The sequence below is a fragment of the Arachis stenosperma genome, chromosome 5, assembly GCF_014773155.1.
Source record: "Arachis stenosperma cultivar V10309 chromosome 5, arast.V10309.gnm1.PFL2, whole genome shotgun sequence".
NCBI classification, from domain to species: Eukaryota; Viridiplantae; Streptophyta; class Magnoliopsida; order Fabales; family Fabaceae; genus Arachis; species Arachis stenosperma.
Genome location: NC_080381.1, coordinates 18,040,600 through 18,054,540, shown reverse-complemented (window position 1 = coordinate 18,054,540; position 13,941 = coordinate 18,040,600). Strand labels below are relative to the sequence as shown.

Here is a 13,941-nt window from a genome sequence, read left to right as displayed (position 1 = left end):
TAAAATTGTTACGAGGAAAAAAAAAATTTGCACATCCAACGCAAAATCTAAAAATTACTACGCATTTAAAATTAATTTTAATTATTAGTTCTTGAGTCTTTTTAATTATTATCTCATCTTGTAAGCAACAGTTCACTATGTTAGAAATAACAATATTGACTTTCACCCAAAAAAAAAAAGAAATAACAACATTGACAAACGTAACGTAATATAAATCAATATATATATATGTGTTGTGAGGTCAAAGGATAATTGAGTTACATTATGGATTTGTTCTTCTTAAAAATTCATGGGTCAAATTGGGAGGTAACCCAAGCCGGTTTTGTATGTTCTCATTATTTCATTCTGTAATATTTGTTTTTGCATGTTCAAGGGCGCCTTATAAATTCCAACACAAACCATGCCAAAAAATATAGACTCATCATAAAAAAAATACTCTTATCTTTGTTAAAAATTAATATACAGAAACATTATTAAGCTAAGATAAAGAAAAAAAAATGGTAGTTCGTTCTAATAATATTAGAGCATTATCATCGTTACTATTAGTTCCCATTATTGTTGTGTTATTAGTTTCCTTAGCACCATGTTCAACTTCAGCTTCAAATTCAAATCCCTCAGCTCACAAGACATTCATTCATTGCCTTGTAAACCATTCAGATTCTTCTCACCCAATAAGCTCAGCAATTTTCACACCAAAGAATGCCTTATTCACTTCGGTGTTGGATTCCTACGTTAGAAACCTTCGTTTCAACACGTCGACAACAAGAAAACCATACCTGATAATCACTGCTTTGCATGTATCTCACGTGCAAGCAGCCGTTGTTTGTGGTCAAAAGCACAACCTGCAAATGAAAATTCGAAGCGGCGGCCATGACTACGAAGGAGTGTCATATGTGGCTGAAGTGCCGTTCTTCATCCTAGACATGTTCAACCTGAGATCCATTGAGGTTGACATAGAAAGTGAAACAGCTTGGGTGCAGGCTGGTGCACAGTTAGGTGAGGTGTACTATAATATTGCTAAGAAGAGTAAAGGTCATGGATTTCCAGCAGGGGTTTGTCCCACAGTGGGTGTTGGACGGCACATAAGTGGTGGTGGCTATGGCAATATGATGAGAAAATATGGTCTTTCAGTGGACAACGTTCTTGATGCACAAATAGTTGATGTTCAAGGTATACTATATATTAAGTATTAACTAATATAGAGAAAGTTTAAAAAGGGACTCAATTTTTTTTTTTCGGTTAATATTCATTAATTTTCTAAGATTTTTTTTTGTTATAAATTTTAAGTCTTAAATTTTAAATTATACTCTTAATTTTAAAATAGAAATTTATGTATAACTGTCTTCATATAAAATTGATATAATTAAAAATCATTAAATAATAATTTAGTCAAATATATCAAATTATTTAATTATTTTTAACTACCAATTTTACATGAGGACATTTGCATATGAATTTTTATCTAATTTTAAATTCTAACTCTAAGTTTTCAAAAAAAAATAAAAGTTTAAAAAATAATTTTATAATAAAAAATTGACTAATAATATTAGCTAATTAAAAGTTGATTTTTTATATTCAAAAATGCTATTGTACACCAAAGTCAACTACTAATAAAATCAGCTACCAATATATTTCTAATTTTGTGTATAAATACATTTGTGATTTAATTTATTTTCAATGTGTATTTATATTCTAGTATGTATTTTATATTGATGACTGACTCTGGTGACTGATTTTGGTGTACACGTAGCATAATTCTTTTATTATTATTTAAAGCTGAAAAGTTAATAATTTAGTTTAATTTAAAACCAAGTGAACTAAAAACATTATTTTGCTAAATTTTTTTTACTCTATATGTGTATCAAAAAAATTTACCTAATTAAATTAATCGATTTTTCTAGAAAAACTTTTTTAAATCAAGAATCCATAAACAAAATAGTAAATAAACAAAGGTTAAAAATTTGATGATAAAACAGAGTAATGTAGTCTTACCTTTTCGATGAAATGCTGAAATGCAGAGACTTCCGAAACCTTTCCCTCAAAATGAGGGAAGCCATGCAATCCCATTACATTGATGTTTTTTATAAAAGATGAAATAATATTAATAAAAGATAGATAAAAAAATCAATAAAGATAAAAGAATAAAAATAAAAATTCGAACACAAGTCACAGCCACAGAAAAAAAGGTTTTAATCAAGACAAAAAAGGGTTAACCCTTGAAGGTCTTCATTTTTACAAACTCAATTCCTACATCATCCAACAAATCCAGTCAATAAACTAATCTACAACAGAGTGAGTTCTTGTGGGTTTTCCATAGATTGTTTGAGAATAAGCTCAGCTCTCCTCTTCTTATCATCCCTCTCGTCTTCTCTACCAGCCAAGGCTGCTGTTCGTGAAGCATCCTTCTTCTGATTCCTCATATCCAAGGACTCGTGGATAAGCTTTTTTCCAGCCCTGAACTTGAAATAAACAGTGGGTCTCACAGCTGGAAGAACTGTTCTCCCTTGCATCCCGTCATCTTCGCACAAAATACCACTACTCCTCATCATCTCAATTGCAGGAGCAAATGCCTCCAACACAGAAACATGATTTGCAATCATATCAACATCATCAGAAAGCTTCCCCGGCAAGGGAACTGGAGAAACATCTTTGTTATCCACAGGAGCCTTAAGGTAAGGGTTCTTATCACCCCCTTCACCTTCTCCTTGTCTAAGTGAAGCACCACCACCACTCGGCACAACCACATTAGAAGTCGTATTGCGTGTTTCTACTGAACCACTACACAACAACAACCTCTTCTGCAAGCTCAACAACGACCTCTCAGCCTTTCTACGTTGCCTGGCCTGTTCAACCTTGTCTTCCCGGGGATCACAAGTCCTCTCATCCCACATAGGCGTGTGAATATAAGTGTGAGGGTCCGGCAATGCCGGCAACCAAGGCGGTATATGCTTAGTAGGTGGTGCCTCCCCCATTTGCAAGAAACTAGGGATAACTTTCCGCTGCCGAATCACTGGAAAATTCGATATTGGCTGAGCGAAAGGAACCTCATCACCGCAATTCACAAACCTCATAAGATCCCTAACAGTTCCTGAACCTAAAAGGCATTGACTTTGACCAGAACCTATGAAACCCTTGACCTGTTCTAAATCCTCTAACCCTAGAATCAAATCAAAGACACTACATTGCGATCTACCAGCAAGGTTAGCATAAAATTCAGCAATTTTCCCCAAGTCAATAAGGTACCTAATTGTGACATCGGAAAGTGCTTCGATGGCGGAATTCTTGACGCCATTAAACCCTGCAGATTCGCAAATCTGTGCCACGGCTATTCGAGAAACCGCACGCCCAAACTCGTCAGATGAAGCTCTTCCTCCAACTCCTCCATGGTCGATGGTCCGTCGATTAGGGTTTCCTAATTTTACACTTTCTAATGTAGGATTACAACACTGAAGAGAATAAAGCATTGTTTGGTGTGAAGATTGATGAAGTTATGAGGTGAGAAAGGTCAGAACAATTAATCAATAACCAAGTTATCAACATTCAACAATTAATCAATAACCAGCATCCAGCAATAAACTGAACAATAAAATGAACCATTAAACAACAATAAAATGAACCATTAAACAGCAACGCAGCAAGCAGGACATTTCCAATATATTGAACCATTAAACAACAATAAAATGAACCATTAAACAGCAAGCCACTGAGCCAGCAACAGCAAGTAGCAACAAATCAACAATGCATTTGTCTGTAAGTATTAACGTGGAAAAAAAAGGCTATAAATCAACAAAACTTAGCAACAAATCAACAAATCAACACTAATGAACAGAATTACCAGTAAACACTAAACAGCAAATGGTCAACATTACCTGAATCGGTGGCTCGGGCTCCATATTGACTTGGGAGGAAGGCTGAGTGGGAGACTGGGAGCTGCCGTGCTGGGTTGAACTGATGGATTAGGGTGGTGGCGTCTCAACGGCGGCGGCGTGGTGCTGTGCTGCCATGTCGAGTCGGTCGGTGGTGGCTTCGTGTTGGCCTGATGTGCGACGGGCCGAAGGCTTCGCGGTGGTGGGTGGCTGGGTGCGCAGGTCGGCAGGTGTGGAGATTTGGAGAAGAGGGAGCGATGAGTACTGAATAGGTTAGGGATTGGGGATTTGGGGGGTTAGGGTAGACGCTGCAGTTTCGTTTGGGGTGCCTTTCGCCAAAAGTGGTTCTGGAACGATTGCTATATCTTACGAACAATTTTGTTTTGGGGTTGGTTGACAATAGTCTTTAAGTCTTTGAAAAAGAAAAATTAATGTATAGTACCACTGCGTTGCCGATTGAAATTTTTTTTCGCTCGTTTCAGGTGGTCCCGTCTATAGCTATTGCTTTCGTGTCATACGAGATGGCGAAGGACATGCTCGGAGTTGAATTTCGGATATCTGACTGAGGAATTAACTAGTTGTTGGGTTTTCGTTGGCATTTGCCAGATTTGAAAGTGGAAGATGGTAAAATACTATTGATTCTGTAAAGTAAACTTCATGATTCTGTCTACCTACCAAGAAAAATAAAAAGTAGAGTAACGATTCGATTCCTGTCTTTTTTTTCCCGAAAAATGTCCATTTCCATTTTTGTCATTGATTTTAGTAAGACAATGCGGTTCTTTTGCAAGTTCATTTGTTAACGAAAGTTTGTTAACGTGTTGAGTTGGACGATAAGTATTAAAATACAAGTGATTGCTATGGTGCTTATAATGTGGTGTTTATTTACTAAAAAAAGTTAAAAGTTATTATTTTATTTAAAAGATATAAAAATAAATAATTTTTAAAAAATCAAAACTTACTAAAAAAAGTAAGTTAGGCAACATTTAGACAAAAATTCATAGATACCATAAAATTAGTCTAACATAAAATAGATAAAGCCTGATTTGTCATTAAATTTAAATTAATTAATAACTTATTTATTTTTATTTACTCAAATAAAATAATATTATTTTGACGTTAAATTGATCAAGAATTTATTTGTGAGAAATCTATCACACTAAATATATGGTAGAATAAATATAAATTAACTAATAAATTATAAAATATTTAAATTTAAAAATATTATTTATTATGACACTAAATAAATAATTCTTAATATAATTTTTAAATATATAAATAGTAAAAATTAAAATGCAATTTGTACTATATCTCTGAGATCTCAGCCAAAATCGAGTTATACTTCGGCGTAACGACTCCCACTCAATAGCTCATTCATCAAAATCGCGGAACCAGCTCACTCGCCAGAATATCGGGACCAGTTCATTCACCAAAATCTCGGAAAAAAATTGACCGTTAAGCTATGTATTAATCTATAAAACCGAGGAAAAGACTGAAAAGAAAACACAAGACGAAAACATTCCTGCTTAAGAAAATCACCTCATCTCTAAAAGTCTGCTCTGGAGCTATTTATTCCCTAATCTTGTGTACCAGTTATTTATTTTATTCCCTTATTGACTTGGGCGTCGGAGTCCCTTTTGCAAGTACCACGCTCGGGTTCGAGTTCGCAAGGACACCACCGGCTTGGACAAATTTGCTAGACAACAAGATTGACGTAAAGCCGACATATAGATCAGACGAAGTATCCTTACAAGAACATTTGGCATCCATCGTGGGGCCCAACGTTAATTCCACCCACCTGAAGTTATAATTATTTTAGCTCATTCATATCCGTTGTATATCTCTTTTTCTTTGCAGAAAAGGAAGCATGACTGATCACTCGGAGACTCAGCAACCCTCCCGAACTAACACCGACCTCGTGGCTGCTAACACCGCCCTCCTAGCGGAAAACCAGCGGATGGCCAAGCTGTTAGCGGTACTGCAAAACAACGAAGATCAGAAAGTTGATAACAAGAAGACAAACGCTGATCAACACGAAAAGCATTAGTCAGAGTCCAACGCAAAGACAGGAGAGACTCCCCAAAAAACTGGGAGACGACGAACCAATCCATTCTCCGAGGAGATAATGAAATACAAAATGCCTAAGAACTTTACGCTCCCGATGACCCTGACACCATATAAGGGAATCGGGGATCCTAAAGTTCATGTTACGAAGTTTGAGTTCATGATGTTTCTCAACAGTGACTCTGATCCTATTTTATGTCGATTCTTTCCCACTTTTTTAGATGGAGTTGTCTTACTATGATTTTCTAATTTGCCTGTAGGGTCCATAACTAGCTTCGATGAGTTCTCCAAGATGTTCATCAATCATTTTGTAACATCTAAAATCTATGTGAGGGACTCAGATTACCTCAACATGATTAAGCAAGGGCAGCATGAGAGTCTAAAGGATTACATGACGCGTTTTACCACGGCGTTCATAGAAATCCCTGACTTGAATCCAGAAGTACAGTTGCATGCTATCAAAAGCGGTCTCCGACCTGGAAAATTCCAGGAAGCCATAAATGTGGCTAAACCAAAAACGTTGGAGGAGTTCTGAGAGAAGGCCATTGGACAAATCGAGATAGAAGAACTGCGCAAAACGGGAATGAATGAAAGACCATCATCACGGAAAGACGACGACAAGCCGAACAGGTCCAATATCAAAGACCACAGAAAACCTTTTAAACTAACGCCAAAGTTTGATTCCTATACCAGGTTCAATACGAGAAGAAAGGACATAATCAAAGAAATATTGCACAACAAGCTCATAAAGCCACCAGTCAAGGCAGGAACATACCAAGATCAAAAGTACGTGGACAAAGGGACACATTGTGCATTCACCAGAAATTTGGCCACACCACTGATGAATGCATAGTAGCCAAAGACCTATTAGAGAGATTAGCAAGACAGGATTGCTGGACAAATACATCAGCTCCAGGAGTCGGAATGAAACAACTGACATGAACAAGGCAAAGTATAACTCGGATCATAAAGAAAAAGGATCATGGCGGGACCCAGTAGAGACCCCCACCTCTAAAGGAGTCATAAACTACATATCAGGAGGTTTCGCTGGGGAAGGCATAACAAGCACAGCATGGAAACGAAGTTACCGAACTATGATGACAATGGAAGGAACTCAACATAACTCACCAGCTCCGACCTCCTCCGCCGACATCAGCTTCAATGCTAGCGACTTTAAATCACAGACGCCAAATTTAGACGACCTAGTAGTAATTCCAGTACACATGGGGGAACTAACCTTGAAAAAGGTGTTGCTCGATCCAGGAAGCAGTGTCGATGTCCTATTATACTCTACATTCAAAAAAATGCAATTGAGCGACAAGTCGTTACGGCCATCGGGAGGAGAACTGGCAGGCTTCTCGGGTGAAAGAGTCCCCATATCAGGTTATGTGTGGTTGAGAACAACACTAGGAGAACCCCCAAACTCCAAAACACTGGACATACAGTTCCTGGTGGTCGATTGTGTTAGCCCTTACAACATCATTTTGGGATGCCCATCCCTTAACTCTTTTGGAGCAATTGTCTCCACCATTCATCTATGTGTCAAGTTTCCTTTGCAGGACAACAAAGTAGCAACAGTCCACGCTGATCACAAGGAGGCCAGACAATGCTACAACGCAAGCTTGAAGAAGGTCACGAAGGAAGCCATTCCGAGAATTAATTCCGTGTACAACTCGGAAAACATCCCACGCCTGGCGGAAATAGATCCCAAAGACGACCATAGTCGTCCCTCTCCAACAGACGATCTTGAAAAGGTACAATTAGATAAAGCAAATCAATATACTAATATTGGCTCAGCTTTTTCTGCAGAAACAAAACAACACATGAAAAGCATATTGAAGGCAAATACCGACTTATTTGCCTGGACCCCTACCGACATGCCAAGAATCGACATAAACATCATATGCCACAAGTTGGTGGTCAACCCTAATGCTCGGCCTATAAGACAAAAGAAACGTAACCTCGGAACTGAAAGAAGAAGTGCAGCAGTGGTAGAAACACAAAAACTGCTTGATGCAGGTTTCATCTGAGAAATTCACTTTTTCTCATGGTTGGCAAACGTAGTTATGGTTAAAAAGAGCTCAAGAAAATGGAGAATGTGTGTCAACTTCACAGATCTAAATAAAGCCTGCCCAAAGGATTCATACCCACTACCGAACATTGACAGGCTAGTGGATGACACCTCGGGATACCAAGTACTAAGTTTCATGGACGCATATTCTGGATACAATCAGATACAAATGCACCCGGATGACGAAGATAAAACAGCATTTGTCATCGACTAAGGTAATTTTTGTTATAAAGTAATGCCCTTTGGATTAAAAAATGCATGAGCAACTGATGAGCGGATAATTTGTATACTTTTTGGCATTGTTTTTAGTATATTTTTAGTATGATCTAGTTAGTTTTTAGTATATTTTTATTAGTTTTTAGTTAAAATTCACTTTTCTGGACTTCACTATGAGTTTGTGTGTTTTTCTGTGATTTCAGGTATTTTCTAGCTGAAATTGAGGGACCTGAGCAAAAATCTGATCCAGAGACTCAAAAGGACTGCAGATGCTGTTGGATTCTGACCTCCCTGCACTCGAAGTGGATTTTCTGGAGCTACAGAAGCCCAATTGGCGCGCTCTCAACGGCGTTGGAAAGTAGACATCCTGGGCTTTCCAGCAATATATAATAGTCCATACTTTGCCCAAGATTTGATGGCCCAAACCGGCGTTCAAAGTCACCTCAAGAAATTCCAGCGTTAAACGCCGGAACTGGCACCTAATTGGGAGTTAAACGCCCAAACTGGCACTAAAGCTGGCGTTTAACTCCAAGGAGAGTCTCTACACGAAAAAGCTTCATTGCTCAGCCCAAGCACACACCAAGTGGGCCCGGAAGTGGATTTTTATGTCATTTACTCATCTATGTACTAGTTTTCTATAAGTAGGACCTTTTACTATTGTATTAGACATCTAGATCTTGGTAGCTATCTTTGAGTTTTATGCTATCTTAGATCATTGGGAGGCTGGCCATTCGGCCATGCCTAGACCTTGTTCTTATGTATTTTCAACGGTGGAGTTTCTACACACCATAGATTAAGGGTGTGGAGCTCTGCTGTACCTCGAGTATTAATGCAATTACTATTGTTCTTCCATTCAATTCCGCTTGTTCTTTGTCCAAGATATCACTTGTTCTTCAACATGATGAATGTGATGATTGACGCCCATCACCATTCTCACCCATGAACAAGGTGACTGACAACCATTCTTGTTCTACAAGCATCTGAGGCTTAGTGAATATCTCTTGGATTCCTGATTGCACGATGCATGGTTGATCGCCTGACAACCGAGTGCTCGCCTGACAAACGAGCCAACCATTCCGTGAGGTCAGAGTCTTCGTGGTATAGGCAGGACCTGATGGCAGCATTCAAGAGAATCCGGAAGGTCTAACCTTGTCTGTGGTATTCTGAGTAGGATTCGATGATTGAATGACTGTGACGTGCTTCAAACCTGTAACCTACTGGGCGTTAGTGACAGACGCAAAAGAGTGATTCTATTCCGGTAGGGGAGGGAACCAAACCGGTGATTGGCAGCACTGTGACAGAGTGTGTGCATTAGCTTTCACTGCGCGGATGGGAGGTAGCTGCTGACAACAGTGAAACTCTACACGAGCTTGCCATGGAAAGGAGTAAGAAGGATTGGATGAAGGCAGTAGGAAAGCAGAGAGACGGAAGGGAAGGCATCTTCATACACTTGTCTGAAGCTCTTACACCAATGATATACATAAGTATCACTATCTTTATCTTCTATGTTATTTTCGTTCATCATCATATACATTTGAGTTTGCCTGACTAAGATTTACAAGATGACCATAGCTTGCTTCAATGCTAACAATCTCCGTGGGATCGACCCTTACTCACGTAAGGTATTACTTGGACGACCCAGTGCACTTGCTGGTTAGTTGTGCGAAGTTGTGTAATGCCATGGAATTGAACCACCAAGTTTTTGGAGTTCATGACCAGGGATTATGAGAGTTGTGAAAAGTATTGTTCACAATTTCGCGCACCAAGTTTTTGGCGCCGTTGCCGGGGATTGTTCAAGTTTTGAGCAAGCTTTTGGTAACAATGCCTGGGATTGTTCTAGTTTGGACAACTGACGGTTCATCTTGTTGCTTAGATTAGGTATTTATTTTTTTTCGAAATTCTTGAAGATGAATTCTAGAGTTTCATGATGATTTGTTGAAATCTGGCTGGCTGAGAAGCCATGTCTAATCTGATTGGACCGAGGTTTCAACTTATCACCACAAGAGCTTGTTGATTCTCATCAATCTTGCTCTTGGAGCCGTGATCTGCTAAGATTTGGCTGACCTTTGGTCATGTCTAGTGTTTTGGACCGAAGCTTTCTTTGAAAGCTTGGCTGGCTGTGAAGCCATGTCTAATTCCTGGACCGGAGTCTTAGACTAGCATTGCACTGATTCCTGGAATTCTCATTAAGAATTTTGATACCTTTTCCCACTTAATTTTCGAAAAACACAAAAAAATTTGCAAAATCATAAAAAAACCAAAAATATTTGATGTTTCATGCTTAAGTCTAGTGTTTCATCTTAAGTTTGGTGTCAATTGCATGCATTCATTCATGTGTCTTAAGGATCCTCAAGTAATTCTTGATGATTTTTGTGTTCTAATCTTTGAATTCTATTGACTTGAAGCATTTTGTGTGTCTCATATGCATTCTCATATTGTTAGTGTCAGTAGTATACAAACTGCTAAGTTTGGTATCTTGCATGCATTGTTAATTGATTCATTTTTGCATTTTGATTATTAAAAAATCCAAAAATATTTTTAATTTGTGTCTTTTCAAGTCAATGATACAAAGAATTGAAGATTCAGAACATACTGCAGAGGAATTATACAGAAAAAGCTGAGCATTCAAAAATGCCCAGTGAAGAAGGCAGACTGGCGTTTAAACGCCAGCCAGGGCACCTGGTTGGGCGTTTAACGCCCAAAGAGGTAGCATTTTGGGCGTTAAACGCCAGAATGTATACCATTCTGGGCGTTTAACGCCAGGATGGTGCTAGGGGGAAGATTTTGTTTTTCAAAATCAAATTTTTCTAAGTTTTCAAAGTTTTTCAAAATCAAATCTTTTTCAAATCATATCTTTTCAATCAAATGTTTTCAAAATTAATTTCTTTCCTTTTTCAAAGATACTTACTAACAATTAATGATTTGATTCAAAATTTCAAAATTGTTGCCTTTTCTGTTGAGAAAGGTTTTATGTTTGAATTATATCTTTTCTTGTTAGGCAAGTCATTAATTTTTTTAAAAAATCATATCTTTTCAAATTGTTTTCAAATCATATCTTCTCAATCACATCTTTTTAAAACCATAACTTTTCAATTAAATCTTTTTAACCACATCCTTTTTCAAAATAGTTTCCAATCAAATCTTTTTAATTTCTAATTTCAAAATCTTTTTCAAAAATCACTTGATTTCTTTTTCACTTTTAATTTTCGAAAATTATCAATCAAATTTTCAAAATGTTTTCAAAATCTTTTAAATGAATTTTCGAAAATTCTCTTCCCTCCTTCCCACATCCTTCTATTTTTGGAGTACCACTCCTTCTAAATGCACAATTCGAACCTTATCTAATTAAAGTTCGAATTCTTCTTCTCCTTCTTCTTTCTATTTCTCTTTTCCTCTGACATTTCAAGAAATCTCTATACTGTGACATAGAGGATCCCACATTTCTCTTGTTCTCTTCTCTTTCATATGAGCAGGAGCAGAGACAAAGGCATTCTTGTTGAAGCTGACCCTGAACCCGAAAGGACCTTGAAGAGAAAGCTAAGAGAAGCCAAAGCACAACTCTCTTTAGAGGACCTGACCGAATTCTTCAAAGAAGAAGAACACATGGCAGCCGAAAACAACAACAATGCCAACAATGCAAGGAAGGTGCTGGGTGACTTCACTGCACCTACTCCTGATTTCTATGGGAGAAGCATCTCTATCCCTGCCATTGGAGCAAACAACTTTGAGCTTAAGCCTCAATTAGTTTCTCTAATGCAACAGAATTGCAAGTTCCATGGACTTCCAATGGAAGATCCTCATCAGTTCTTAGCTGAATTCTTGCAAATCTGTGACACAGTCAAGACTAATGGGGTTAACCCTGAGGTCTATAGACTGATGCTATTCCCTTTTGCTGTGAGAGACAGAGCTAGAATATGGTTGGATTCTCAACCTAAAGAAAGCCTGGACTCTTGGGAAAAGCTAGTCAATGCCTTCTTGGCAAAGTTCTTTCCACCACAAAGATGGAGTAAGCTTAGAGTGGAAGTCCAAACCTTCAGACAGAAGGATGGAGAATCCCTCTATGAAGCTTGGGAAAGATACAAACAATTAATCAGAAGATGTCCTTCAGACATGCTTTCTGAATGGAGCGTCATAGGTATTTTCTATGATGGTCTCTCTGAACTATCCAAGATGTCTTTGGATAGCTCTGCTGGAGGATCTCTTCATCTGAAGAAGACGCCTGCAGAAGCTCAAGAATTGATTGAAATGGTTGCAAATAACCAATTCATGTACACTTCTGAAAGAAATCCTGTGAACAATGGGACTATTCAGAAGAAAGGAGTTCTTGAGATAGACACTCTGAATGCCATATTGGCTCAGAACAAGATATTGACTCAACAAGTCAATTTGATTTCTCAAAGTCTGTCTGGAATGCAAAATGCACCAAGCAGTACTAAGGAAGCTTCATCTGAGGAAGAAGCCTATGATCCTGAGAACCCTTCAATGGAAGAGGTGAATTACCTAGGAGAACCCTATGGAAACACCTACAATTCTTCATGGAGAAATCACCCCAATTTCTCATGGAAGAATCAAGAGAGACCTCAACAAGGTTTCAATAACAATAATGGTGGAAGAAACAGGTTTAGCAATGGCAAGCCTTTTCCATCATCTTCTCAGCAACAGACAGAGAGTTCTAAGCAGAATACTTCTGACTTAGCAACAATGGTCTCTGATCTAATAAAGACCACTCAAAGTTTCATGAATGAAACAAGGTCCTCCATCAGAAATTTGGAAGGACAAGTGGGTCAGCTGAGCAAGAAAGTTACTGAACTCCCTCCTAGCACTCTCCCAAGTAATACAGAAGAAAATCCAAAAGGAGAGTGCAAAGCCATAACCATGGCCGAATGTGGAGAGGAAAGAGAGGAGGAGGACGCCACTGAGGAAGACCTCAGTGGGCGTGTACCAATCTCCTCTGAGTTCCTCAATGAGGACCAATGGGAATCTGAGGCTCAAAATGAGACCATAGAGATTTCATTGGACTTACTTCTGCCATTCATGAGCTCTGATGAGTATTCTTCCTCTGAAGAGGATGAGTATGTCACTGAAGAGCAAGTTGCTAAATACCTTGGAGCAATCATGAAGCTAAATGACAAGTTATTTGGAAATGAGACTTGGGAGGATGAACCACCTTTGCTCACCAAAGAACTGGATGACTTGTCTAGGCAGAAACTGCCTCAAAAGAGGCAGGATCCTGGGAAGTTTTCTATATCTTGTACCATAGGCACCATGACCTTCAAGAAGGCCTTGTGTGACTTAGGGTCAAGTGTAAACCTCATGCCCCTCTCTGTAATGGAGAAATTAGGGATCTTTGAGGTGCAAGCTGCAAGAATCTCATTAGAGATGGCAGACAATTCAAGAAAACAAGCTCATGGACTTGTAGAGAATGTTTTGGTGAAGATTGAAGACCATTACATCCCTACTGATTTCATAGTCCTAGAGACTGGAAAGTGCATGGATGAATCCATCATCCTTGGCAGACCCTTCCTAGCCACAGCAAAGGCTGTAATTGATGTTGATAGAGGAGAGTTGATCATTCAAGTGAATGAAGAATCCTTGGTGTTTAAGGCCCAAGGACATCCCTCTATCATCATGGAGAGGAAGCATGAAGAGCTTCTCTCAAAACAGAGCCAAGCAGAGCCCCCACAGTCAAACTCTAAGTTTGGTGTTGGGAGGCCACAACCAAACTCT

At 38.5% G+C, this 13,941-nt stretch overlaps 2 protein-coding genes and 1 non-coding gene across 3 annotated transcripts; 1 reads left to right on the top strand and 2 right to left on the bottom strand.

Moving 5' to 3' along the window:
• Positions 1–497: 497 nt before the first annotated feature.
• On the top strand, positions 498–1,193 carry LOC130980506 (berberine bridge enzyme-like 8). The gene has a single exon (XM_057904176.1). It carries the CDS (start codon positions 498–500, stop codon positions 1,191–1,193), a length of 696 nt encoding a protein of 231 aa, XP_057760159.1.
• Positions 1,194–2,164: 971 nt separating this feature from the next.
• On the bottom strand, positions 2,165–4,552 carry LOC130979151 (transcription initiation factor TFIID subunit 8-like). Its single transcript, XM_057902516.1, has 2 exons — positions 3,870–4,552; positions 2,165–3,446 (listed from the first exon to the last, which is right to left on the bottom strand). The coding sequence occupies exons 1-2, from the start codon at positions 3,891–3,893 to the stop codon at positions 2,283–2,285; spliced, it is 1,188 nt and encodes a 395-aa protein (XP_057758499.1). The 5' UTR covers positions 3,894–4,552; the 3' UTR covers positions 2,165–2,282.
• A 7,670-nt stretch (positions 4,553–12,222) lies between these two features.
• LOC130984042 (small nucleolar RNA R71) lies at positions 12,223–12,330 on the bottom strand. Its single transcript, XR_009088002.1, has one exon. It is a non-coding gene; the product is annotated as a small nucleolar RNA R71 (small nucleolar RNA).
• Between the last annotated feature and the right edge of the window lie 1,611 nt (positions 12,331–13,941).